A 27564-nucleotide genomic window follows, 5' to 3' on the forward strand; every position below is an offset into this window, starting at 1 on the left:
GATGGGAGTTTAACCAGGTTCCACGAGCAGGTGCCTAAGGAGCCTCTCTTAGCAGCCCGAGGAGGGGATGACAGAGACAGACACGCGGCCTGGGGCGCCACCAGGCCTGGATTAGCCAGCCCCCCTGTCAGTCGCATCAGGGAGGCCCTGCTCTCGGGCGGCCGGGCCTTGCCAGGAGGCAAGCGTCCAACACAGCCTGGCTCCGGGCTTGGGGGGGGGCGGGGGGGCGAGGAGGGCCCTCCAGGGGTGGAGCCGGGCGCAGCGCGGTTCCCAGGGCACCCAGCTCCGGCTCGAGGCCCCGGCTTGCACCCAGGCGCGGGCAAAGGGGGGACAGTGGGACCGGGGACCTGGATGAGCAAAAGTCTGAGCGCTCGGGGCGGGGGCGGGGGAGTCTAGCACAGCGCCTGGTACCTCTCCATGACCTTGTCACCTCTTGCCCCTTCGGGCCTATGGAAACAGCAGTTTTGTGTGGCTCAACCTCCCGTGCGGGACGTGCTCAGTGGAACGATCCGTAGGGCCCGCAGGCGGCTTCTCCCTGCCCCTCGCAGGGTGACGGCCTCCAGGGGGGCGGGGGGGGGGGGCAGGCCGGGGTGAGGCCACCTGTCGCGGAAGGGGGTGGGGAGGAGGGGGGCCAGGGGGGGATGGGACAGCGCCCGCCCCCGGTCCTCTCCAGGGGCACGTGGGGGGGGGGGGGTCTGCGTATAGGTACTGTACGTACTAACCAGGTACACACATAAATATTTAATATATAAAAAATAAAGTGCTTTCTAACAGGTCCCCAGGGAGGGACATTATAAAATATTTCACAAAACCGCAAAACAAAAATCAGTACAATCGAGGCCCGCTGCCTCCCCCGTCCCCGCCGCCGGCCCCTCCGCACGCCCCCGCGCCGGCGGCTGCACGCTATATACATATATACTCTTTTACTCAATATATTATGACAATATATATTTTAAAATTCTGTTATAGACCAAAAAAAAAAAAAAAAAAAAAAGCCCAGCCCCGCGCCGCGCCGCCTAGAGGCCTAGAGCAGCCGCAGCAGCAGCAGCCCCGCCAGCCCGGCGCCCAGGGCCCGCGCCCCGCCCCCGCCCCCGCCCCCGCCCGCGCCCGCGCCCGCGCCCGCGCCCGCGGGGCCGCCGCCGCCCGGGAACAGGTGCCAGCGCTCCCGCCGCGGGTGCAGCGCCGCCACGTCCTCCAGGGCGCTGCGCGCGGCCGCCGAGAAGTTGGCGTCGCCCGTGGTGAGCAGGTCGAAGACGCACGACTGGAAGTAGAGGTCCTGCAGCGGCACCCGCTCCCGGCAGCGCGCGTGCGCCGCCTCCAGCGAGAAGCCGGGCCCGGGCGGCGGCGCGGGGCGGCCCAGGATGGCGGACACCCGGCCGCGGCCGTCGTCGATGCGCTCGGCCAGCGGGCAGCCGTGCACGCACAGCTGCAGGTCCTGGCTCTCCTCGTAGGCCATGGCCAGCGCCTCGGGCATGCGCAGCGCCAGCGTCAGGTAGCGGCCCAGCTGGCGCACGAACACGGTGGTGCCGATGTAGCGCGCGTGCATCTCCACGGCGCGGCCGCTCTCGCGCTCCCGCACCACCAGGCTCTTGGCGTCGCCGTCGCCGCCGCTCGTGCTGCCGTCCACGAAGGCCGCCGGCAGGTCGTCGCTCACCGCCTGGTACACCTTCTGCTCCGTGCACGCGCCGTGGGCCTTGAAGATGACGGTCACCTGCGGGGGAGCACAGCGCCGTCAGCCGCGGGGCCCAGGGGACCTCCGCTCGGGGCCGGGGGTGGGGAAGGGGGGCGCAGCGCTGGGGGATCCAGGCGAGCTTCCCCTGGGGCGGTGGGGGAAGGGGGGGAAGGGGGGGCCCAGCCCTGCGGGGTCCAGGCGAGCTTCTCGGGTCGGTGGACGCAGCCTTGCGGGGTCCAGGTGAGCAGCCCTGCAGGGCCCAGGGGACCTCCCCTCGGGGCCGGGGGTGGGGAAGGGGGGGGGCCCCAGCCTTGCGGGGTCCAGGCGAGCTTCTCCGGGTCCGCGGACGCAGCCGTGCGGGGTCCAGGTGAGCAGCCCTGCAGGGCCCAGGGGACCTCCCCTCGAGGCAGGGGATGGGGGGGCCCAGCCCGGCGAGGTCCAGGTGCGCTTCCCCTCGGGGTGCGGGGGGCAGCCCTGCAGGTCCAGAGGACCTCCCCCTCAGGGCCGGGGGTTGGGGAAGGGGGGCCCAGCCCTGCGGGGTCCAGGCGAGCTTCCCCTGGGGCGGGGTGGGGGGACAGCCCTGCAGGGCCCAGGGGACCTCCCCTCGAGGCCGGGGATGGGGGGGCCCAGCCCGGCGAGGTCCAGGTGCGCTTCCCCTTGGGGTGCGGGGGGGGGCCCCCAGCCCTGCAGGGTCCAGGTGAGCGGGCAGCCCTGCAGGTCCAGGGGACCTCCCCCTGGGCCGGGATCCACCCTCCCCCACCCCCTCCCCGGCACGCACAGACCTCAGGCGCCCCGACCCGCGCCGGGCCACCGACCTGCCCCAGCCAAGCCCCCCTCCGCGCCCCCGGCAGGTCCCGGCTGTCGGGCTAACCCGGAGGCGGCGCGGAGCCCGCTTGGCAAACTCGGCTCCCAGGCCCTGGCAGGGCCTCCCTGCCCTCAGCCTAGTTACAGCGACTGTTTTCCCCAAACAGCAGAACGGCCCTTGAACTTCGCAGAAATTTTCTCTGGAGCCACCTCGGATTCCCCAACTGCAGCAGGAACCCCCCGCCTGGGCGCCTCCTGGCCGGCCCCACATCCTCGGGCTCCCAGGGGACACGGGCCTCTGGGTCACCGAAGCTGGGGGCAGTGGCCCCGAGAAAAGACCACAATGTTTTGAGATGTGGGCTATTGTCAGGAACTGAAGTGATGGCTTTTTAATTTTTTTTTTCTTAAAAGACAACAAAATAGATCTCTCTCTCCCTCTGTGGAAGCGAAGGCAGGCGGCCCGCCCTCCCCTGCTCCCTGGCTGGAGGCCGCCCGCCCGCCCTCCCTCCCTCCCGCTAGGGAACTAATCCAAACAATAGACCCTTGTTGCAAAGGCCAGAAAGAGCCCGGCCGCCCCCTCCGCACCCCTCTCCACAAGTCCTCACCACCACCCTCGGCCCGGGCAGCATTTACTCACACTATTTAATTCCACATGTTCCCACTGGTGTTACTTGACTGGAATTTTCCAGCCATTTCATTTTACTTCAGCCCGTTATAAAGCTAGATCTGAACCAGCTGCACTCTAGCAACTGGTTAAATTCATATCCGTTGTTTGCAGCTGCAACGAGAAGCCAGACAATGTACTATGAAAATGCTTGGTTTTCTCCCCTCCTAATTACCCTGACCCACCACTTAATTTCACTACCAGCCTTCTCACATTTCAACACCTTAACAACCCAAAGGAGGTGTACCAGAGATGACGGCAGGAAATGTGTTGTGCATCCAACCATAGGACGACCTTCCAGAGCGAATGGGATTGTGAGCTCAGTATCTAATGGGACTATAAAGCAGATTTATTTGGTGGCTCTAAAGACACTCTGACAAGGGCTTTTTGCAAGGCCAGCTAGGATCCCTCAGACGCGAAGAGATTACCTCAAGTGACTTGTGCACCTGAGAGAGCTGAGAGCCACTGGCAGATGGCTCCAATGAGGGCGAGGGAGACTTGTCACATGATCACTGTCCTCATTTTCAACTGGAGTGGTCACACTTTTCAAAGACTGGCTTTCTGGTCAAACCAACCTCAAATTTAAACTAAATTAACATTATTTGCAAGAATTAAGTGTTTTGTTCATCTTAGGAAACACAAAGAGGAATTAGTTTTTGCTGAGACAACAAAACAGATCCAATTCCACACGAGTTGCCAAATGGGCACGCGCAGGGGTGGGTGGTAAGATGAGCGCACCAGTTCCACGTGCCTTACCAAGCCTAGCGTTTTCATTAAGCACACTTATTCCAACTCAGGGGTCCTTTCCAACACCTCCTGCATTCCAGTCCCCTGCTATGCCTGTGCCACTACCAGTAACCCCCAGACCTCTAGGAGAGCAAAGAACGCACAAACCTTGACTTCTGTCCTAGGATGCATGCGACCAAAGAGCCCAGTTTACCTAAAAGATTTCTGTCCAATTTTCTAAGAGTAACTTTTTCCATGAGACAGTGAGGCTTGATTTCCCTCATTCTCACACACAGCAGAGGCACAGAATTAGCTCTTGAATCAAAATACTGAGGGGGGTGATGACTCGCTCTCCAACCGAGAGAAGGGTTTCCTGAGTGGCCCTCTGAGCCTAAGTAAGAGTGAAGACACACCTAGAGATATATGCGAGGTGTCCATGTACAAAACACCAGGCAGCAGTTGTACACGACTTTTGCTTTGTAATGTTAAAATTTCATTCCTCCTACAATCACAACTCAAGATCTTAAAAAAGGCACTCAGCTGGGTAGGGCCAGAAATTTGTTTTCAGGAAAACAAAATTAGTTCATTCTTATTAATCAAAAAAAAAAAAAAAATCAAAACCTAGAATTTTTGGCAATTTCAAATGTTTCTACTATTTATGCTCTGACCTGTATTCCAGTAGTCTCAAACAGATACTTAAAAAAAAAAAAAAAAAACACCAGCCATGCTGCTTACTTTCCCCTTCCGTGAACTGATCCATATGCTGTAATAACTCAATTTGGCACATCTATTCTATGCCACACCATTTATTATTGATGGATGGCATTTCTGTGCATTTAAAACATCAATGCCTTTTGTTAAACCTTTCCCACCAAGTCCCTCTCAACCCCTACCTCAGACAAACTACTCTAGTTCTCCTCATCCATTTTTAATGTTTCACTCCCTGAGATCTTTACCACCCACAAGGTCTATTAGGAAGACAGAGATAGTAGCTACAAATCAACCTTTCCACGTGTGATATGAGGATTTGAAGGTTTGCTGTGAAAAATCAAAGTTTAGACACACCTGCCTCTCCTTTCCACCATAAAAAGAAAATGCATGCAAAGAAATCGAGGTAGCCAGCAAAGGAAAACCCAGGTACTGCTTTGCCAAGAGGTAGCTTCCCTAGGCTCGACAGCCTTGTAAAGTGCTGTGCATAGGTTTTTTGAACAGAAGTCCCTGAAGGCTGTACGCTTAACTACTTATGCTTCTTGTGATTTGGAAGAAACAAGTGCCGGTGTTTTGTCAGGCTATTTGGCACTGCACTGCACGTGCAGCACCTTACCAGAATCCTCAGACTCCAGACCCGGACTCTCAGATCTATGGGACTCCCATCTCTTGGATTAAAATGGGCCAACTAAGCTGAAACAGCCACAGAGATTACGTTGGAACAGAGAGAAACACAATTTTCACAAGTACCTGGTTAAAACGCTGCTGTGTTAAAGGAAGCTAAAATGAATTCTTTCATGTAATCAGCAGGTCTGTCTAGTGCATCAGATCCTCTGGGTGCAATTATTAGTCGAAAAAAATAGGCACTTCTGGGAGGATAAGGGAACACTGCTCACAGCCCCTTTTACTCTTACACAGGTAAGTGGGATCCAGCCTCTACCTTAAATCCTCGAGTGCGAGCAAAAATAAACCATTCCAATAAGGGTACATGCTGCAAAGGAAAAACTTCACATGCTCTAGCTCTAGGCCTACAACAGCCAGTCTTTACTTCTGACAATTTCCTCTCACAAGATGTCAACGTTTGCCACAGCAATCAGACAAGAAAAAGAAATTATTCCAAATCGGTAGTAAGTAGAACTGTCACTATCTACAGACACTGATATGACCTCACCAAAAACCCACTAGAATAAATGAATCCAGGACAGTTACCAGATACAAAATGGACAGAGATCCATTGCCTTTTTATACACTAAGAAGATATCAACAAGTAATTAAGAAAACTGTTCCATTTATACCTGCATCAGAATGAATAAAATACCTAGGAATACATTTAACTGACTCGGTGACCACCCTCTAACTCCAAAAACTATAAAATAACAATGAAAGAAACTAAAGACGGGAATAAGAGATACACAACTAAATAAGATATACCATGTTCATGGCCGGGAATAATATTGTGAAGATGTCCATACCACCCAAAGCAATCTGTGGATTAGAAGACATTTCCATCGAAACACCAACAGCATTTTTCACAGACCTACAACACATAATCCTCAAATTTGTATGGAATCACCAAAGACCCTGGAGAGCTAAAGCAACCTTGAGAAAGAAGAACAAAGCTGGCAGCATCACAATCCCTGATTTCAAGCTATAGTACAAAGCTGTTGTGATCAAAAAGGCACAGGATTGGCACCAAAAGGAGACACACAGATGGAACAGAGAGAACCCAGAAAGGAATTTAGGCTTATAGGGCCCATTCATCTGCAACAAAGGAGAACGAGAACATAGAATGGAGATACGAGTCTCTCCAGTAAATGGTATTGGGAAAAGCAGACCACTTTTTTACACCATAAATATAAAATCAAAATGGATGAAAGGCCTAAATGTGAGACGGGAAACCGTAAAACTCTTAGAAGAAAACCTAGGCAGTCATCTCTGGAACGCTGGCCTCACCAATATTTTTCTCCTTAGGTCTCTTTGGGCAAGGGAAACAGAAGCAAAAATAAACTACTGGGACTACACCAGACTAAACAAGTTTTGCATAGTGAAGGAAACCAAAGCAAAAAGGAAGACAAGTAACAATGAATTTCACTCATGTGTAATTTAAGAAAAATAGATGAATGTGTGGGAAGTGGGGGGAAGAGGAGGATGGGAAGGCAAACTGTAAGGGACTCCTAACAACAAGGCACGGACTGAGGGTCAAACTGAGGACTGAAGGAGGGAGGTGGGCCAGGGGAGAGGCTAGATGGGTGATGGGGATGAAGGAGGCCACTTAGGATGCACCGGGTATTGTATGTAAGTGATGAATCATTGAATTCCACTCCTGAAACCAGTACTGCACTCTAAATTAGCTAATTAGAATTTAAATAAAAATTTGGGAGAAAAAGCAATAGCCAAAAGGTCTAAATAGGCATTTTTCCTGAGAAGACCTACAGATGGCCAAGAGACCCATGAAAAGATGTTCAATATCACGAATCATCTGGCAACTGCAAATGAAAACCACAATGGACATCACCTCACACCAGTCAGAACGGCTAGTACCAAAAAGACAAATAAGTGTTGGCAAGGATGGAGAGAAATGGAAACCCTGGTGCGCTGTCGATGGGAATGCAAACTGGTGGAGCCACTGTGGCAAACAGTATGGAGGTTCCTCAAAAAGTCAAAAATAGAACCCATGTAATTCAGTACTGTCACTGTTGGGTATTTACCCAAAGAAAATGAAAACGGATTTGTTTTTTTTTGAAAAATGATTTGAAGAGCTACATGCATCCCTATGTTAACTGCAAAATTATTTACAATCTGCAAGATACGGAAGCAACCCAAGTGCCTACTGAAAGTAGAATGGATAAAGATGTGTACACCCGTCACGCACGCAAGGTGCTGCCATTTGCAACAGCAGGGAGGGATGCAGAAAGTGTTACGCTAAGTGAAGTCATGTCAGATAAAGAGATACCAGATGATTTCACTTATGTATGGAATCTGAAAAACAACCCAACTCTGAATACAGAGACCAAACTGGTGGTTTTGGGGACAGGGGGGAGGCACGGGTGGTGGGAGGATGGGAGAATGAGATAAAGGGGATTAACAGGTACAAACTTCCAGTTATAAAATAACTCACGGAGAGCAAAGGTATAACAAAGGGGAAATAACAAGACTGTAATAACGCTGTATAGTTAGTGACAACAGCTCAGTGAGCATTTTATAACGTGTGGAATTGTCAAATCCCTGTGTTGCACACCTGAAACTAATAAAACGTATGAGAAGTATACTTGAATTAAAAAAAACAACAGTATTTATATAAATAAAGTATTTAGGGAAGACGAATATAAACAGTATTTATATATATAAATATAAATATGGTTACTAACTGAAATGTAATTTTACAATTACGACTTAACCTATATACCAAGGATCCACCTACAGCAAGGCTTAACTTGAGCCCCAACAAAGTGTATTTTAGTACTCGTGTTGAAGGGGAGGGCAGCACATGAACATATTACCCTAGACTCCCTCTTGGGGCTGGAAAAAGCGCTTAAGGGCCTGCTACCTTCAAACGAGGTCTCCAATTAGGTTTCCCTACCCTCCAAATCTCTTTGCACAGAGCTCTGTTCTAGGAGCACTTCCAGGATTCCAGAGAAATGGAATGGATCAGCCTTATTTATTCTTCAGCGCCGCCGCAGGTAATACATGCAGGAACAAGGGCTGCCTTGGCTGCGGGAGGGCTTCTTGGCAGCAGACGGAGAAAGAAGAAACCAAAGCAGAGGCGAAGGACACCCACAGCCGAGGCTGCTAGGGTGGTCCAGGGAGAAGCATGAAGCTCGGCGGCTGGAGGGAATACGCAGCGGTGAGAGGGAAGCAGGCCCAGGGACGATGCATGAAAGAGGCACGGAAATGTCGACTTCCAAAGAGCAGTTTGTGCACACTCACACGCAGGAAGGCTGGCGGCGCTTCTACGTGGGCTCGGAGGCCGTGAGATTGGCCAGCTTCCTGCACAGGCCACAAGGCCTCCCGTCCTCGGCTCCCAGGCACTCAGAAGACTCCGCGTGGAACGCGTCTGTTGTTTGCTGTGTTCACACCTTGCGTTATAAGGAGGACGGCAAGTGTAGGAACTCACGCTGCTTCTAGATGTGTCGTTAGGCATGTGTGGACAGTATTACAGGCTTCAGCTGCCACTGTGCTGCGGACCAGAAACACTCTGAAAAGGGGAGAACCGGGGCTGGAGGCAGTGACTCCGGGGCCGGGGCCGGAATCTGCCCCAGCAGGTCTTGCCTTCAGGGATGGCCCTTCTCACATTTGGAGGGGGCAGGGCCATGGCTCCAGGGGCCCTAGAGCAGGACCTCTGGCAAGGGCTCTAGGCCTCGGTTAGCACAGCTGTCGCCCGAAGCAATGGGGATTAGGAAATCAGGGCCTCTGATCATTTTTCAGTTTTGAGAGGCGACTTAAAAAGCAAAAGGGCCTGAAGGCCTTTACAATACCCTCACACTCTACCACGGGTAGGTCCAATTTCAAGTTCCCAGGGCTCTTGGGGGGAAAAAGAAAAAAAGAAAGAAAAGCCCATTCACGAAAGAGGTGTTAGAGGTGATGACCATATATTTCAAGAAGCCAGTGACCTGAAATGCTACAAAGCTGCATGCTTGGTCGTCAGGGGCCGGAGGCAGGGCGAGAGGAAGACAGCAAGTGCACACTAGTGCACACCCCTCTGGGTGGAGGAAGACAGCAAATGCACACTAGTGCACACCCCTTCGGGTGCACAGATGAAACCCTGACCCCCTACCTTTCAGGAGCAAATGCGGTCCTATCAATCTCCCCACAGTCCCGTCCTGTCTTCTAACACTCAAAGAACCCCACCAGAATTAGCCAAATGTTCTTTTGGCTTCCACTCTTAACATAACCAGCTAACCAGGACACAAAGAGCTGCTCTCGCCACAGACCCGGGTTCACCGAAAGCTCTTTTCTGCAGGCGACAGCACTGCTCTCACTGCAGGCTCGTCCAGGTCAACTCCCCACCTCATCACTCGGGAGTGGAGCAGCGTGAAGGTCCTTACGGGGCCCCACCCACGAGAACACAAAATTCAACACAGTGGAAGAGCGAGTTCTGCTGCAGTCAAAACAAACAAGGACAAAATGGGTAAGGCAGGATTTGTCATTGTTCACTACCGCAGGTGACTTCTTACATGCCACATTCCACACAGGCAGAAAGTGTTTGGTTAGCATTCACTGAAGCCAGCAAAAAGGTACCAACCCTCCAGTGTTCCCTTCTCGCCCCTTCCTCTCAAAGTGTTGACTCAAAGAAAATTTAATAGGGCAGAGAGAGAGAGAGACGTTTGGAAATGGGACAGTAAAAGAGGTTCTAACCCTCAGCTGTGTATCAGACTTGGCCCGGGCCTCTGGTTTCAACTACGGAGGAGTGTGGCTCCGAGCTGAAGCAGCCCAGGCCATGGAATCCTGCCTGGCCTGGCTGGGGCAGGAGCTGGGTTATTTTCATTTACAAATGGAGGATATTTTAAAAGTCTCCTCCTCCTCTTCCTCCTCTGAAACCACAGCTGGGATGGAAGGAGGGGCACAGTGAAGGACAATGCAAAATGCAGGACTTACTAGATACGCAGATAGAAACTTTACACAATTGTAGATGGTTTCTACTAACATCTTTAAGTTCTCTTCATCCTAGAGAATTAAGATGGTAAAAGACTCACGACCCAGAGTATTTGAACTCACATGGACAATATGATGCTGTAGCTTGTACGGAAAGCACGGCTTAGGGGTGTCTGGGTGGCTCCCTCGGGTCTGTGTGTGCCTTTGGCTCAGCTCCTGATCCTGGGGTCCCGGTCTGAGTCCCATGTTGGGCTCCCTGCTCGGTGAGGAGTCTGCTTCTCCTGCCACCTCCCTCCCCCACCCCCATGCTCATGAGCTCTCTCACTTACTCTCTCAAATAAAAACTTAAAAAAAAAAAGTATAACATAAAGAATAACCGAGGTGGGCTCATTCATCTTACCAAATGATACCACACAGCTCATAATTTCTCCTCCTTTTTCTGCCAACCCCCCACCCTCCACCAATATACACGGAAATCCTTTTACTTCCAGAACTCTGGCTGAACCTGCATGAAATAAAGTGGAGTCGCTCCTGGGCCTAAAGCTTTATATCCAGTACAAAGAGGAGCTATGCAGGCAATGGACAAGTGAGACCACTACCACCTGGAACGAAAGCTGACTTCTAAGAACTATTTCTTACTCCTTTGATATTGTTTCTACAGTAAATAAATTCAGGGAGGAGAAAGTTATCGACTATGTGCTTCTGTGGGATTTAAAAGTGAGCTAGGATCCTGAAAAATGAATTTGAGAATTGGTGACTGTGACAGTCACAGTCTAGAAAGCTTTTGGTATTAAAGGCCAACAATCTTTCAAAAGTGGCTGCTAGAGTTCTAGACCCTGATAGGGTGTGTGGAGCATCAGGAAACCCAGGTGTCAGTGAGGGGCCACCGTGACCACGGCAGGTGGAAAGGAGACCGTGCCAAATCCCAGGAATACAAATAGGGACCTGTGAGAGCGACCAGGGGGAAGGGTATGCCCTGGGTACATCAGCCCATCTCTCCGGCCCTTCTTGACGCCTGTGACAACTCGCTAAGTAGGAACACCTAGAACCAGCGTATGGATGTGGGCCACCGATGTTCTAGAAAAGAAACCCTGAAGGGCTGGTTTTACACACAAACCCCACAATGCTCCACCAAGTGCTATAGGTTTGTTATGTGCCAAGACTGAGACAGAGACTGAGCATCTCCCTCATCCCAACCCCCCCACCCCCCAGGAGGCCCTGTGACGCTCAGTGGTTCCAACATAGCGCCAAGTTAATCACACATTTTTATCAGAGAAATGATTACACTGAGCAGGAAACTCCAACTGCAAACTTCTTCCCCATCTGTTCCCCAATATGCCTCAGTCGGTCTTTTTTTTTGGGGGGGGGGTGACTATTTTTGCAAAAATGAGGACCAGGACAAAGAGCAATTTTAAAGAGAAGGCAAGAATGACCTGCATAACAGATAATCCTAACAAAATAAAGAGCAATTTCAGCATTTACAAGTTAGTTTCAATGAATCTGCAAGAAAGTTTGTGATCTCTGGAAAGAAAGGGCTTATACATATCTCTATTTTTTTTTCTCAAAGATTTCATTTATTTATTTGACAGAGCACACAAGTAGGGGGACTGGGAGAGGGAGAAGCAGGCTTCCGCTGAGCAGGCAACCTGATGCGGGGCTCGATCCCAGGACCCTGGGATCATGACCTTGAGCCAAAGGCAGATGCTGATCCAAAGGCTGGCCGAGGCCTCAGGAAGAATACAGGCGCCCAGGGCTCTGTATTCTTAAAGAAAACGCCAGTGTCCCCTCTATAACAATGCAGCAGGCATGAACACCATCCGTGCATCAAAAAACAAACCTGCCTTTGGGAGTATGAGGCATCTTCCTTAGTCGATAAAAATAAGAATGATCACCACTGTGTAGCTCACACTATCTCTGTAAAGATACTAAAAACTTCATGGGGGACAAAAACTTGGCTATAAAGAGAATGCGCCAGGCCTGGGGTCGAGAGAGGATGGTTTCCCCAACTTTGATCCGGAGATTGCTTAAAATGACAGTTGAAAGCCTTTGGAATGCAGGTGTATCAGGCCTTGCTTCTGTAACCAACAGAGAATGATCCACAACACTGGTTTATATGCCCATACCGCTATGGCTACATACGAAGGGACATCAGAAAGGAGGAGAGGACCTAACCGGTGTTCCAGGACCCCACAGGCGACTCTGTTTTATCACAAGGGAACATCCTGGGTTACACAGTTGGAAGGAAACAGAAAGCAGGAATGAACCAAACAATCTAAGGCTTCCTACACCTCTAGTATCATCAACCAGTGCAAGTTTTCAGGAATTTCCCAGAAAGTAGCTGGAGCTTGGGAATTAGGGATAATCACGGGCTTTAAGAAATGGGGTAACTGCCGGGCACAGCCTCTTCCCATGCTGTGGATGGGCGCTGGTGCTCCTGGGCCATGGGATGACAGGACGGAATGACGTCTACAAAAGAACCTGCTGTCATCCCCCAATCTCCCCTCCTACTTATTATTTTGTTTTACCGAGATCGAAGGACAGGATGACGAAGGTGGAGTGACGGGCAAGGACGTGATTATAGGAAAACAAACAAAAACAAGCCAAAGGTATCCAAAATACTTCGGAAAATATAATTTAAAAAATATAATTTTAAAAAGTATCCCCACTGTTTAGGTGTACAGTAAATGCAATCTCGAAATTTTCTGGAAAAGGTATAATTTTAAATGTATCCGAGAGACTGGCAATTTTTATGCAGGCTACTAGTAATTCCTCTGTGAAGTACAGAATCTTTTCAGAAAATTTACTCCAAAATCACCTTCTGTAATCGCGGTACATACAAATCCCTACTGAGTCCCCTTAAACAGAAACACGGGGGTACACGGAGCGAGGTGAACAGGATGAAGGGGCAAAGGGAACTGTGCAGAAGACCGTCATCTGCACCGAAGACTGAGCCTGTTGTTCTGAGACCCAGTAGAGCTGCGGACGGCGTCCTCTGCAGAACCTAAGCGGTTCCCTCCTCCCCACAAGACAAAAACTGCTTTTCTTTCCTATGGAGCCAACTCTCCCAGTTCTCAGCCTGTCCCTCTCCTCTCTCTCTCTGCAGGGCCTGCAGGCCTGAAGCCGCCACGCACAGCCAAAGGGGGGTAAGCTGGCCCAGGGCTGGTGTGCATCCCGGCTGGCCGAGGCCTCAGGTGTGCAAGAAACCCCTGCAGGCCCTGGTGTGGAGATAAAAAGCTAGCCCCGGCCTCCCCTTCAGGAACACACCGGCAGGGCCAGGGAGCGGCCCCACGAGGCTTCTCGGAGGAGGGGGAGCCAAACAGGCTGGTGGAGGGCCTACCATCAAGGGTCCCATGGGGAAGCACAGCTGTGCACACCGGGACCCAGGGCAAAGCCACACTATGTTTCTCAGGGAAGGGGGACAGAAAGAAGGCCCGGGGGGCGGGGGGGCTGAGGCCACACTGTTGAGCCCTGTAGGTCTAGCTGCCCCAACCTCACTGCTTCCTCCGTGGCCAAAGGAAGTGATCAATGGTCCCCCTTGAATACAGAGGACTTGTGATGAGGGCGAGGTACTCAGGGCATTTAGATCACAGAGATGACCTTGAAGGTGGCTTGCCCCAGAAACCAGGTTCCCAGGACTGAGCAATTGTTTCAGGGACCTCACTAAGCCTAACTCCCGGCTTCAGTGACTTGGTTCAGCGCTCAAAGAGGTGAGCTGAGGGAGGCCTACACACGACACTTTTAGTAGCCGTTGGCCAGCCTCCACCTTAGCACCGTCAGCTTTCCATCTAGTGACACGGAGCACATGGGTCATTAAACACGGTCGACCCCAAGGATGATATGGTCTCTGCCGTGTGCAGTGCTAAGGTATCGAGCAGCCGGTCTGTGCATGTGTTTGAGGTCTCAGCAGAGCCGAGACTCTTACAAAAAAGAAAAAAAAAAAAAAAAAGAAATCTTCTGAAAGACTTTTTAAAAGAAGTATTGTGGTAGACATTCAAAAAAAAAAAAAAATCAGATCTTTTGGGGAAAGTATTTTTTGCCTCAGAGCGTTTTTATTTTTATTACCGTCATTTTTTCATGCTTAGATTTTTTTTTTTTTTAAAGGTTTTATTTTGGCCCTGCCTGGGTAAAAAGGAAATGGCGCTGCAAAATTTTAGGCCTTTAGTTGTGTTTCACCAACACTGAGATAGGTATTTAGCAGTAACTTCCAGATGCTTTTGGTAGCTTTGGAGAGTTATGAAAAGTAGAAGGGAAAAAACCCACAACTACCAGAGGTCATGAAGCCATAGAGTCATCTGCTCCTGAACAGCATGGTCACCAGATGTGGGGAACTTCTTTCCAACAGTGCACTTCAAGACCAAGCATTCTCATTGTCTGATGGAATTTAAGTCAGAGGACAGCTTTGCTCCCACATCCTTTTTGGAAAGAGCGAAACTTTTGATCCTTACCAACCGAGGGGGAAAACAAAGCTGTACTACTTCTTCATTGGCTAAAAACTATGACCGACCCGATCGCAACTGAAATGGACCGACCTAAGGTACCTCAGTGTCAAATGTTCCATTTATAGAATATTGAAATCAATAAGGTAACTGGTTGTTCCCAAATAACTCCAGCATGATCAATAAAAAGCATACAATTCTGAAAGGCTGATTAACAGGTATAAGTGACACGTGACTGGATGGAAGTCATGGAAAATTAAATTTAGGGCTTGTGCCAAGAATCAGTATTTTCCCATGCACAAAACACCTGCTAATCTCCAAAGTACTGCAGATGGCCCTCCAAGCCCTCAAGTACCTACACCATGGATGATGACCTTCTCCAACCCCACTGGAACTGCCTTCTTGAATTTTCAGTCTCACGTTTTCCCAAAGACCATTCCCAGGTTTTATGCCTTATGACGCTGCAGCAATGATGGATTTTTGGCCACGGTTCGTTTTATAACTTCATAATGGTGTAACTTTCTTCCATGACTCACAGCCAACACATATTTTAATATACAGATAGAAAAAATTATTTGCATACTTGTATGAAAACCAGAAGAGGGAAAGTTTATTTGAGATGCAGGATTTGGAAAGGCAAGCCTGGGCTTTTATTGGGAGTTGAAGCGTAAACATTTTTGAGTTCCCCTAAGATGTCTGGACTAACGTAACAGACTTCTTTGTTCACAGCCATGACTTCTAATCTTAGATTTGTGACACCCCCGGGTGTCTCCACATATCTCCGGAGGTCCTGTAAAATTACCTCCTCAGAATGCCAAGTAAAATAATTTAAATTCACTTAAAAAATATGCCACACATGTCTGCAGGCAAAGAAGGCTGTCCTGGAGTCACAAGAACACTTTTAAGTATTAGAAAAGCTTGATCCCTGTCGATTCCATTTTAGTCTCAACCAACTGATGAATAAAGGACATTGAGCAAGAGGAGACTGTGAGACTTCTGTGACTGGAGGAGACTGGGAAGGAGCTGGCTACTTGGGACAGTCTTTTTCTCTAGAAAACCCTTTCTGACCTCTACACTTATTTTACTGATGCCTGAATTAGCACTGCCTGGCAACCGGGATCCTAGTTCCCAGCCCTTCACCTACTTGCACTGACACTGGTGCCTTCAAGTTGGTTTCAATGATCTCTATTTGATATTAGTTTCTTTAAAACAGACATACATACAAATAAACGAGAACAGGGACGGGGGCAGCTAGGCAGGGTAAGCTTAATTTTGTCAGTTCTCCCCTCAGCTTCTTAATTAAATTGTCAGCCTGAGATTACATGGGGGTTATACATCTCTGGTCCACAACTGCCAATTCTAAAATGCCTCAGTCACAACACGATCAATAACTAAAACACAGTCGTGGGTTTGCCACTAGGAAGCTGGCTTACAGCCTTTATATTTCACTACCGCTTCTGAATTTCCAATACTGTAGGTTTCCTGATGGGCTGCTGCCCCTGGTTTCAGAGCTCTCTTTACTTCGAACACCCACTTCAGCTGTCTGATAAAGTGGAATACGGATTTCTAGGACAAGAGTCACGCTCAAAAATGACATCACAGGGGGAAAAATACAAGTATACATTTTCCCATTAAACAGGCCTGCCTTGTCATAAAACTCGTCTTTTTTTAATTTTTAAAATTTTTCATAGGACTGCTTAAACCTAGACCCACATTTTACATAGGCCCTAGGATTCCAGTGAGAAATTCTTTACTAAATAATTTTCATTTAACCCTCTATTCACCCTGCTAACCGCTTGCCAAGAACAAGAAAAAGTTCCTTTTAAACTAGGTCTTTTGTATCATACTTCCAAAACTGTTGGAAGAAAAAAAAAAGGGGGGGGGGGTCCTGAAAGATCACACATCTGCAAGTTACAAGCAAGGAGGACAAAAGAATACTCGCCTTATTTGTAGCAGTAGCACTGGATCCAGGGACCACAGGCACGTTCGTCACTTGAACTGAAAGGTAATTATTGTCTATGAGGGGCCAGGCTCCTTCCACTTTGCACGTCTGAAAGTGGTCCTTGAAAGTTCTAAGGTGAGGATCTCCGAACAAGCCACAAAAAAGGTAACTGGGAGGGCTCAGATCCCCTCCCCCGTGTTCTCTGGCTCCCGCGTGGCTGTGATAGTTACAAGGGTCATGGGTCACTTCAGGGTTGGTGGAGGATGTGGGGCCGTCCTTGGAACAGTTCCTCTGGCTCATGAGGTCGCTGATGCCCAGCACGGCCGAATGGTACACCAGGTTGCCGCGGCAGGCTTTCGAGGTCCGCTGGGTGCAGCCGGCGTAGGCACGCAGGGCCTTGCAGAACTCCGAGTCAAAGCCGTCGATGGCGGAGTTCAGGTGCGACGTCAGCGACACGAAGTCCGTGGTACACTTCTGGATCCGACACTGGGCCGGCTGTTGGCAGTCACCTATGGGGACAGAAGAGAAGACCCAACGTTTGGGAGCTGCCCCCCCACTCCCTGAGCTCCGTGCGGAGAGCACGTTGTCCTCTGCTGCACGGGGCCCCGGGCGTCTCAGGACCAGGCCACGCGGCCTAAGCCTGGCCGCGGGCCGGGACCCTAAGACGGGTCAGGAGCCGCAGGGAGGGACCCCGAGTCCAGCTCGGGGCTCTTGGGCTAGAACCACAAGGGAAGGGCTGCGGGGAGCATCCTTCACCCACTTGGCTATTGATGATAGATTTTGAGGAAGATTCCTTTGTTCCAGGGCCGAGCCAAAGGTGTGGACCCGGTTTTGATTTTGAAAAGGGCCCAAGTCGTTTGCTTTGGAGAGCACAGGGTCTAAGCACAAAACCACGATTAAGCTTCGCACCCCAGGTAGGAGCCCCTAAAATCGTAGCATGACTAAAACACCTTCACCCACTCCTAGTACAGCTACGGGGGGAGAATGTGAAGACAAAATCCAGGCACTAAGTTACTCTGCATTTCCTGAGGGATGTCTATTCAGGACCTGTACGTATAAACGGCCAACCTCCTGGATGCTACAAAAGGGGACTGCTCTCTTAAAATAAATAACCTGACTCATCTGATCAACTGTGTATTTACTGCTCCCTTAACATCGATCACTACGGGATCCCAGATGCTGAGCAGCTCATCAGGAAAGGGACACGGACTCAAAACGGACACCACGTTGAAATCATGCTGCACAGACACGTGATTCCACCGACTATGTTGTATCAGAAACAGAACCAGGGAACCACAACACACAGAATGCGGAGAGTACATATACACGACTTCTTTCTTAGGTCGACAGTTCAGGCACACCTAACGATTTAAGCAAAGCTAAAATGAATAAAAAGACCAACTATTACTGCCCTAAAAGTCAATTTTCAAGTGATGTTTTGCCATTAGTTTCTCATATAAAAAAATTAAGGGGTGCTCGAGTGGCTCAGTTGGTTGAGAGCTCAACCCTTGGTTTCAGCTCAGGTCATGATTTCATCATCATGAGATGGAGCCCCACGTTGGGCTCGGTGTACAGTCTGCTGGTCCTCCTCCCCCTGCTCCTCCTCCCCCTGCTTCCAGGTTCATTTATCTGAGAAAGAGAAATAGAGCGAGAGAGCAAGTGTGTGCACACACTCTCAAATAAATGAATAAATAAAATCTTAAAAAAATTAAAGTCCTCTCAAAGCATAAAAAGATGCAAGAATTGCCAATACTAGGTCAATTGTGTGCACCAGTTTTATATTCTGGTCCATAAAGTGGGAACAGTAGAATTACTGAAAAGGAAAATACTTTTCTAATCATCCACTTCAAGTTTAGAAAAATGAACACGTACTTTGTGTTACTTAAACATTCTTTTTAGGTCCCTAAACTGGAGGAAATTTCAATACATTCAAGTCTTAGGTTCCTCAGCTGAGAAATGAGGAGGTTGTTTTTGTGATCTTCGCCAGGCATAAAATATTTTACAATTCTTATTCTAGGTGGGGGTGGGGGGAATCATAGTGTTATTAAATAGGTAATTATTTTAAGATGTGGACATAAACTTCAAGATACTATCAAGATTTTGGACTTCATCTGATGAAGACTTAAAACTAACCCTAGTATCATTTTAGAAAGATACTTTAATCTTTTCAGTACTAAAGTGCTTTTAAACCCGAATGGAATAGCCGGTAATCTCTGTTTCTGGCGTGAGTTCAGAAAAGACTGGGGGATGACAACTCTCTAGACACCTCCCCCAGTATTTTTAAATTTCAAAGACCAACAAGGGAAAAATGTAGTCTAGATGGTGTATTGATTTACTTTAACTCGAGTAAAAAATTAGAATATTAAAAATATTTTAATGTTTTGGGCTATGGACCTATAGCTATCACTAAATCACAATTAAAAAAAAAAAAAACACTGAAACACCTTCATGTGTTTGGCCTATTTTACATTGGCTCATACTAGAGTTGACAAAAGCAGCTCCTATATTTACAGAATTCCTCTCTCCAAAGTAGATCAAGTCATTTTCAACTGTTTTGACTCAAAACAAAAAACAAAAAACAAAAAAACCCCCAAACCCCTAAACCAATCAACAGCCCAAAAGGCATTAAAGCCATTTTACAGATGGGAACATCAAGACAAAGGGATATTAAAGGTCTTGTCATGGTTGGATCATAAATAGCAAGAATGAGCCCCAAGATGTAGTGCCTTTCTTCAAATCCCTGCCTTCCTTCCTCAGGTCACACCTCCTCTAAATTTCTGACTCTCACAATAGTTGATAACAAAAAAAAAAAAAAAAAAAAAAAAAACTTCACTATCATATCAATTTTTATTTTTTTCTTTTTGAATGAGAGTCACAGCAAGCAGAAAGCAAGGTAATGAAAACTGGGCCAAGACCACTCAGAAATGAAGAGCTCCTGGACTATGAATAAATGACAGCACCAGAACTTTCCGCTAAACTTGCAATGCCTATTTGTTCTTTTTATGGTCTATAAAATCTATTCGAGCATACATTTACTTGTAATTATTTTAAATAGTCATAAAATATCCAAAGTAAGGAGAGCATAGAGGCAGATGCAACCGTTGAGAAGAGAAGCAGAATGCAGATCCCCACCTCCCTTCTCCTGCCTTGTCCCCCCCCTTCCTACCCTTTTTCCTAGCAGGCAGGTGCCCGTTCTTTTGAGAAATGTCACAGCAAACTGAACTCCTTGGGTTCTTTTGTTTGGGATGAGGTTTCAAACAGAGATGTTGGGAAGGAGGAGAGCTAAGCAGAGAGAGCATCTGGGTCAGCAGTTTCGGCCCTCATCACAGGCTCCTTCCTATATAATGACTAATTTGCGCCATATACCCAGAAATATCCAGGCTTCATGAATTTATAATGACAGCGCACACTTTGCCTGTTAACAGGCGGTAAAGTAAGCTTCCTGTCAAAATGCCAAGACAGTGCAGAGCAGAAACAATCTCAAGGATGTAGCCAACAAAGCCATGAAGAGTATGAGCAAGCAAGCAACTCCCATACTGGGATCTCCATTCAGGAATTATGGAAGTCTGCTTAAAGGGGGTGAAAAAGTATGAAAGGACTTTTTTCATTTCCCAGGGCAGGAAACAGAATCTGAGTTACAGATGTCTCCATTTTTCAAGTCAGGTGACCTCCGACTGGTGTGATAGTGTTTTCATTCCAGTTACTGAAAGTGCTAAAGGATTTGTGGGTCTACCGCTTTCGTTAATGATTCAAAGACCTCACCATTCAAGACCACATTTCCTTGATGCCAGGACTGCACGTGTGAATTTGCAGCACAATCGCCAGTTTATAATAAAAGAAATAAGATATGCTGAAGCTGAATTAAGTGCAATGAAGGGCCATATGGGATGCTGAGGCAAATTATATGGATCCGGGCCTAAAACATATGGTAGCCCATCTGCAAAGAGCACTCTGCTAGGCTCTCTTAGAAACAATCCCTGCATTTCAATGGCAACACTCTTTAAAGAAATCTTTCAAAAGGAGCCCCTCTTTTTTTTTTTTTTTCCTGTAACCAAATTAATCACTCCAACAGGTCATCCACAGATACCACTCACCACGGAAACTCTTAAGTAGAACCCGATGGTGACTTCAGTGTGGACACATGATGACACTGAGAGGAGTTTCACACAAGTTCTTGAAATAAGGCACCTTACTCTTGCAAAACATTAAAACACCTTCTGAAATTGTTCATTACTGGCCAGAAAAGAAACCTTCAAGGACCACATTCCAATCTTGCCTCAGAACCCTCTGGCAACGAAGGGAAGCAATCTCCAAGCAGCCGTGAGGGACACACAGTCCTACCTCTAGTGCTTCAATTTCCATTTCAAGAGGCGTACACCTTGACATTAGGGACACATATTCTTCACCCAAAACACTCCTGAACGTATCTTTTGACACGTCATTAAAAATTTCCATGTGACCACAAGCAGGTTGACATTACTTTCTCAGGTTCTAAAGCCACTCATTTAAAGCCTTAATCACTGTAAAACTTACTATTACACCCTATGTTTCCCCAAGTGGGTGTTAAAAATGCAGCTGTTCCATCACAATGCAGAGTTAGGAAAAGTAAAATTAAGTTTCCTCAAACGCCAGACTCCCCCCCCCCCCCCCCCCCCCCGCCCCATTACTTAAGAGACCTCCCAGGTCTCCAGCAAGGATGGCAGGACTTAATTAATAAATAGGACTCCACACAGGACTCTCCAGATCAGCGCTGAGAACTGATCAGTGTTCAGGACTTTCCAGATCTATGCTGAGAACCGATCAGTGTTCAGGACTCTCCAGATCAGAGCTGAGACTGAGGTCATAAACTGCAGGACACACACACACACACACACACACACACACACACGAGGTCTCCAAGGAAAACTTACCTGATGCTATAGTTCTCAAACTAAAAGAGAACTCATCTTTCAACTTTTGGCATTAAGGAAATCCTTCAGTCTCCTAGACCCGGTACTTGTTTAGAAGGAGCGTCCCAGACACCCCCCGCCCCCCCCTGAGCTGACCTACAGCTGACAAGTGACTGCAGAGCAATGCAACTTATTTCACAAAGAAAATAAGTATCACCTGCTGGAAGGCTCCTCTGCAGGCCTAGTGCCCGAAGCACAGAGGACTCCCTCCGGCTTCCCCGCGGGGCCCCCGCCCTGCGCCGACCAGGACCCGGCGACCCCTCCCTCCCGGGACCCTCAAACGCGCGCGGCTCGGCCCCAGGGCACCAGTTTCTCCAGGGGCTGCGAGCAGCTCTTGCCGGGAGGGGAAGAGAGCTGCATTCGCGGGTGTCTTAAGTTACCCCGAGAGCAAGCCCCAGGTTTTCAAATCCCGGTGAAAATCTGCACTTCTGGTGCGCTCTCCTCGCCCTGGCTGCAGCCCCCCTCCCCGCCCCCGTCCTCCCAACGCCGGGGGAGCAGCACAAGGCCCGCGGTCTCCCCTCCAAGGGGGCGGCGGCCGCAGCGCAGGTCCCGGGGCCCCCGCCGTCCCCGCCCGCCCCGTCGCTGATAAGAGGCTGCGGGGAAGGGGAGTGATCAACGGTCCCCGCCGAGGGAAGGCGGGGAGCGGGAGGGAGGGGGCGGGGGGCGGGGGAGGGGCGGCCTGTCCTCCGCGCCCGGGGCGCGCCCCAGGGCGGGCGGCTCCGAGCCCCGCGCAGCTGCAGGTCGGGAGCCCGCGAGCCCCCCGCCCGCCGCCGCGCCCCCCGCGCTCCCCGCGCCGCCCAGCGGGGTCTGCGGCCCGGGCGCGTCTGCGGACAAAGCCGGGGCCCCGGGCGGGCTCCCCCCGCGCGCGCCGCGTACCTGCGTGGAGCAGCCCGAGGCCGAGCAGCAGCAGCAGCGGCAGCGGCAGCAGCGCCGGGGGCGGCGGGCGGGGCGGCGGGCAGGGCTGCGGGCGGCGGCGCTGCTCAGCCCCGGCGGGGGCGGCGGCGGCGGCGGCGGCGGCGGCGGCGCAGGAAGGAGCTGCTCTGCAGCCCATGCCCGTCCATGCAGGTCTCGTGGGCTCCGGCGAGGGCGGCGGCGCGGGCGCCGTGGCGGGGTCGCGGCCGTGGCTGCGGCATGGGCCGGGGGACGCGCCTCGCTTCCTCTTCTTCCTCCTTCAGGCCCGCGTCGGGTTCGGGCCGCCGCCACCGCCGCAGCGGGAAGCGCGCCGCGGGCGGAGCGAGGCGGAGGCGGAGGCGGAGGCGGCGGCGGCGGGGCGCAGCGGCATCGCGGCGGGCGGGGCAGAGAGGGCGGGAGAGAAGACACAAAGACGGTGAGCTGCGCCCCGGGCCCGGCCCCGAAAGCGCGGGCGCCCCGGTCCCGGCCAGCGTGGGCTCGGCGGGCGTGGACCGACTGGCGGCGCGCCCAGCCCCAGCGAGCAGCCGCGGGCGGCCCCGAGGTCTGCGTGCGGCCGCCCCGCGGTCAATCAATCTCGGCCCCGCACTGCCGCCCCGCCCACCCCGACGCGCGCCAATCCGCGCCGGCCCCGCCCCCGGACAGGCCCCGCCCCCCCCGCCCCATTGGCTGCGAGCGCGGGGCCGCGGGGGCCCGGCCCGCCCCTCGCGGGGCCCCGAGCGCCCGCCCCCCGCACCTCCTCCCGCCCTCCGCTGGCTCATTGTACTGCGAGTTCCGCGTCCGCAGGCGGAGTGCGGTCCGCGGCGCCCGGGCCCAGCCTCCTCCTCGTCGCCGCCGCGAGCTCCCGGTTCCCCGTGCGCTGCAGAAACCGGCGACGGCCACTCTGTCTCGGCGTCACGAGGGAACCGGTCTTGGACCTCTCTTCCAATTAATGTGATTGGGTTCCACCGCCCCCTAAGGTGTGTGGGTGCCTTAGGTTCCCCCCGCCCCGGCTCCGGCTCCGGCTCCGGCTCCGGCTCCGAGCCGCAGGTCCCTCCGCAGCCAATCCCACCTGCGGAACCGCGTCCCGAGCCTTCCCCGGACGCTCGGTAGGGCTGGCAGCCCGCCGCGCTGGAGACCCCAACGTGACCCGCGGTCCCGCGCAGGCCGGAGGGGCCGGGAACCCCCCCCGCCCCCCGCCCCCCAGCTCCCGGCGGAATCCGCTGGCAGCTGTGCGAGGCCCCGGCGTTATTGTTCCTCTGACATTTCCCTTCCTGAAAGCGGCGGGGAGGAGTCTGAGAGGGGGCGAACTTCAACGTGTTCGGTTACAGTGTAATTAGATTAATGAGGATGGTGAGTTTTTAATGCAGTGTGGAGTAATCAGGCCATCACTTCTGGTTGCTCGGTGGCTTTCCCACAAATCTTCCGAGTTCTCTTAGCAGGTCACTTTCTACCTTTGCCCCTTGGTCGGATCCAGAACTAAGGGGGGGGGGAACCCAATTGTGTGCCAGCAAGGAGGCTGCCGAGTGCAGTCACAGGAAAGCCCGTTGCGAGGTCGATGATAGGTTCCAATTTGTTATCAGTAGGTGTGAAGTGGTATCTAATCTCAGGAATGGCTTCAGAGGCCCGGGAGCGGCTTCGCCTGCCCTGGCCATTCCTCCAAGGGGCTCAGGGCTGCAGTTTTTAATTCACTTACAGCCAAACTGCAGCTCGCAACTGCACCCCTTCACTGCTCATAATCCCTGCTTTGTAATTTCGTATCAGCCACGGACACATTGATAGTCCACATGTTACAATGTGCTAATCAATGGACGAGGATAATTGAGGGCAAACCTTCGATCACTCGGCCTCACTCATTAGACATATTATGAACTGTGCAAACCACTAGGTCCCTAATGAAGGATGCCTATCTATTTTTACTGTAACTTTTCTTTACTTACCTATTACATACTATGATGACTCAAGTGGTAAACACACCTTTCACTGCCCAAGATACAATCCAGGCCCTGGGTATATCCATAAATATGCTTAATAATAGCTTCAGAGTTGCCTGGAGAAATGACTTTTTGCCGGCCGAGTTATCTGATACGACTTTTAGGTAGTACTGGGGAGTGAATAGCGCGACACCCAACACCGACTCTCTTGCAACGACTACATGAATCGATGAACTAAAGTCAGTGAAATCCTGGTAGACATCTTTTCAAAAATCACCAAATCTAAACCGTTCTTCCGGCTCTTTTTCTAACAAAGAGTAAGGTGTTTCCTTTTCCCTAACCCTAGATTTAATTCGACACCTATAAAAGAAGCATGCCACCACGACCATACTTCAAAACACATCACCGAAAGTTAAGGATCAAATTCACTTTAGTTGGGCTCTTTTCGCTGTCATTACTTTCCATCATTTCTCCCCCTGCTACTTCTCCCCCACCTCCTATCCTGTTCCTTAAAATACACGGTGCTCTAAATTATCTTATCAATAGAGGGCGTCCTCGAGTCACTGCAGATTCTGGTATCGACAGGGTACTATTCTTTAGAGGGAAAACTTCAATTTTTTTCCCCCGAAGGTGCTTTATTGCTCATCTGTTGTAAAATTTGACAAGCTCAAGATTTATAAGCCTAACAATTCATTTTTTATTACCACATAAGTGTTCGGCCGGCTAGAGTAAAAATGTTAATTTTCACAATTAAACCGCAAGGTGGTTCCTGTTTTCAAGACTTCAGGTCACTCGACACACAGGGCAAATTCGGACTGTTAGCAAGATCCTGAATCGGCCTGGAGAGCAAGAGCGTCGCGAATGGTCGCTCATAGCGCATCCACCGCCCCCCCCCCACCCCCATCCCCAGCTCGAATGCTGCACTGCAAGTGAGGAGGATTTTAAGATGCTATAACGAAAAATCTGGGGATTCCCCTCCCCACCCCAATAAAATCAATGACTTATAAAAGTTTTACGTTTTAATCTGGAAGAAAAAATCGTGAAGTGACAGCTTGCCCAACTCACAAGATCACCCTATTTCCTGCCACTTGTACTCTTCCTCCCTTCATCTTTGTTTTCCGGGAGAAAAGGTGAGGCCAGAGCATCACAATTAGGGGGCACACGGCAGAGCATCCCATGGTCTGAACGTGCGAATGAACAGAATTAAAACGCACGCCCGCAACATGAAAGGCATCTAAAGAAGACTTAGAGGTTTCTTTCGCTGACCCTATACGCGCCGTCTTTAGTTCCCTGTTAACACATCTCCCCTTTCCAGGAATCTAACGCGACGGTCCCCCTAGATCGCCCTAGGGCAGGAGAGCGAGGACTCAGACCGCGGTTGCGGTGTGTGCAGCCCCCTCTCGGGGCGCCCTCGCTGTCCCCCGGCCCAGGGTGCACGCAAAGCGGGGGCTGAAGCCGCCCGGAGTCCCACAGCCCCGCAGCGAGCAGCTAGCGGATCGTACTTACATCATGCTTAACCCTTCCGCTCCTGGAGGGGGCTGGGCGGGATCAGGGGGCCCCCGAACTCTGGAGCACGCAGGACCTGGGTGCGAGAGAAGACCCCAGAGCCCGCAGTGAGCGCGGCGCCCCGGGCGGGAGAGGGCGCGGGGCGGGAGCGGGGCTCATCCCCCGAGCACCCCCGGCTGCGCCCCCCGATCCCCGCGGGCGCCGCAGCGGATCGCACCGCTCAGAGCGGCAGGTGCAAAAAGCATTTGGGAGCCGCTTGCCAGCGCGCGGAGGTAATGCGCTTCCTGTCCATTTATCTCAGGAAACCAGCGCAGCCTTCTCTTCCAAACAAAATTAACCTCTCATTAGCCAGCCACTCACTCCCGAGAAGGCCTTAAAAGCTTTACCAGCTCGCTAATGTATTTAGGCTTTTCTTCCAGGCAAACGCAGCCGCGGTGGTGACTGTCATCAGCCCTGCGGGGGGGGGGGGGGGGGGGGGGGAGGGTGTGGGGTCCTCCGGACTCCCCCGGGAGCCAACCGCTTAGGGCCCCCCTACACCCCCCAGCCTCAAGTCAGGGAAACTCCGGCCCATCTGGATCCCACTTTGGGGTGCTCTGCAGACCGGTCACGCCTGCACGGCAGAAGGAGCCCTGCAAGTTGCCACTAGTTTCAAGAGCGCCCCTCGGCTCCAGTCCTCAGCTCTCCCATCCTCAAGCAACGGGGCAGGGTCCCCGGGGGTGCGCGGGCGCTGCCTGCCGTCCCCCGCCCCAGCCGGGCCCGCGGCGCTCGGGAGGGGCCGGCGGCGGAGGGCGGGCTGCGGGCCAGCCCCTTCCAGGAGCCGACGGTCAACGTGGTTCCAGGTCTGCGAGGGGCGGCAAAGGGGAGGCCCCCGCGAGCGCGGGGGAGCTGCTCACCCCGGGCCCCGCCGCCCCGAGGCCGGCGGATGGATGCCACACAGGTGGACCGCGACCTGCGCAAACCCGGCCCGCCCGCCGCCCGCCCCCCACGTCCCCGGCCCACCGCAAACTCCGACAAAATAAACAGCTCACCACAGGCATTCCCTTGTCTGCAGCGCGACGCCTGCCAGCTGGGAAAATAAGCCGCAAGCCCCGCGGCGGGGGCCCGGGGAGGGCAGCGCGGCGGCCGCGCGTCTCCCCGCGGCGGGGCCCGGCCCCCGGGCCGCCCCACGCCCCGCCCCGCGCCCGCCGAGCGCGCCCCCGCCGCCCGGTCCCTCCCGCTCTCCCCGCCCGGGTCTCGGAGCCCCGACGCCGCCCCCTGTCGGCGCCCCCCGGATCGCGCTCGGTTCCGGGGTTCTCCCCACCTCGTCACCCCGCGTCCCGCACCAAGAGCCCCGCACGCGGCCAGCGCCACCCCGCCCTGTGCGCTCCCGCCGCAGCGGCCGCGTCCCGGCCCCCCGGGGGTGGGGGTGGGGGGCTCCCCGCGCTCCGCGCCTCGGCACCTGCACAGAGGCGGCCCACCCCGCCCCCGCGCCTTTGCACGCCTTTCGCCCGCTGTGCACCAGCGGCCACGAAGGGCGCCCCCTCCCCCCCGTAAGTGACCTCTGGGGGTCTCCCCGGTGTTCGCGGCGGGCACCGGCTCTGCACTGTCGCTGAAATAGGGAATCCCGGGGTCCTCCCTGTCCGCCTCGGGGGCCAGCGTGGAGGCTGACGGCCGACCCGTGCCCAGCGTAACGATTTGCGAGTTGCGGGGGGCGGGGGGGGGTGCGGGGGGGATTGAAAGAGACATCTAAGACCCGGGTGAGGA

At 52.2% G+C, this 27564-nt stretch overlaps 1 protein-coding gene across 1 annotated transcript; it reads right to left on the reverse strand.

Annotated features, from left to right (window-relative positions):
• Positions 1-1024: 1024 nt before the first annotated feature.
• Positions 1025-26980, reverse strand: RGMB (repulsive guidance molecule BMP co-receptor b). Its single transcript, XM_072787553.1, has 5 exons — positions 26850-26980; positions 25822-25897; positions 22370-22662; positions 16545-17053; positions 1025-1711 (listed from the first exon to the last, which is right to left on the reverse strand). The coding sequence occupies exons 2-5, from the start codon at positions 25824-25826 to the stop codon at positions 1025-1027; spliced, it is 1494 nt and encodes a 497-aa protein (XP_072643654.1). The 5' UTR covers positions 25827-25897; positions 26850-26980.
• Positions 26981-27564: the final 584 nt, after the last annotated feature.

Source organism: Canis lupus, chromosome 2 (genome assembly GCF_048164855.1).
Source record: "Canis lupus baileyi chromosome 2, mCanLup2.hap1, whole genome shotgun sequence".
In the NCBI taxonomy this organism is placed as follows: Eukaryota; Metazoa; Chordata; class Mammalia; order Carnivora; family Canidae; genus Canis; species Canis lupus.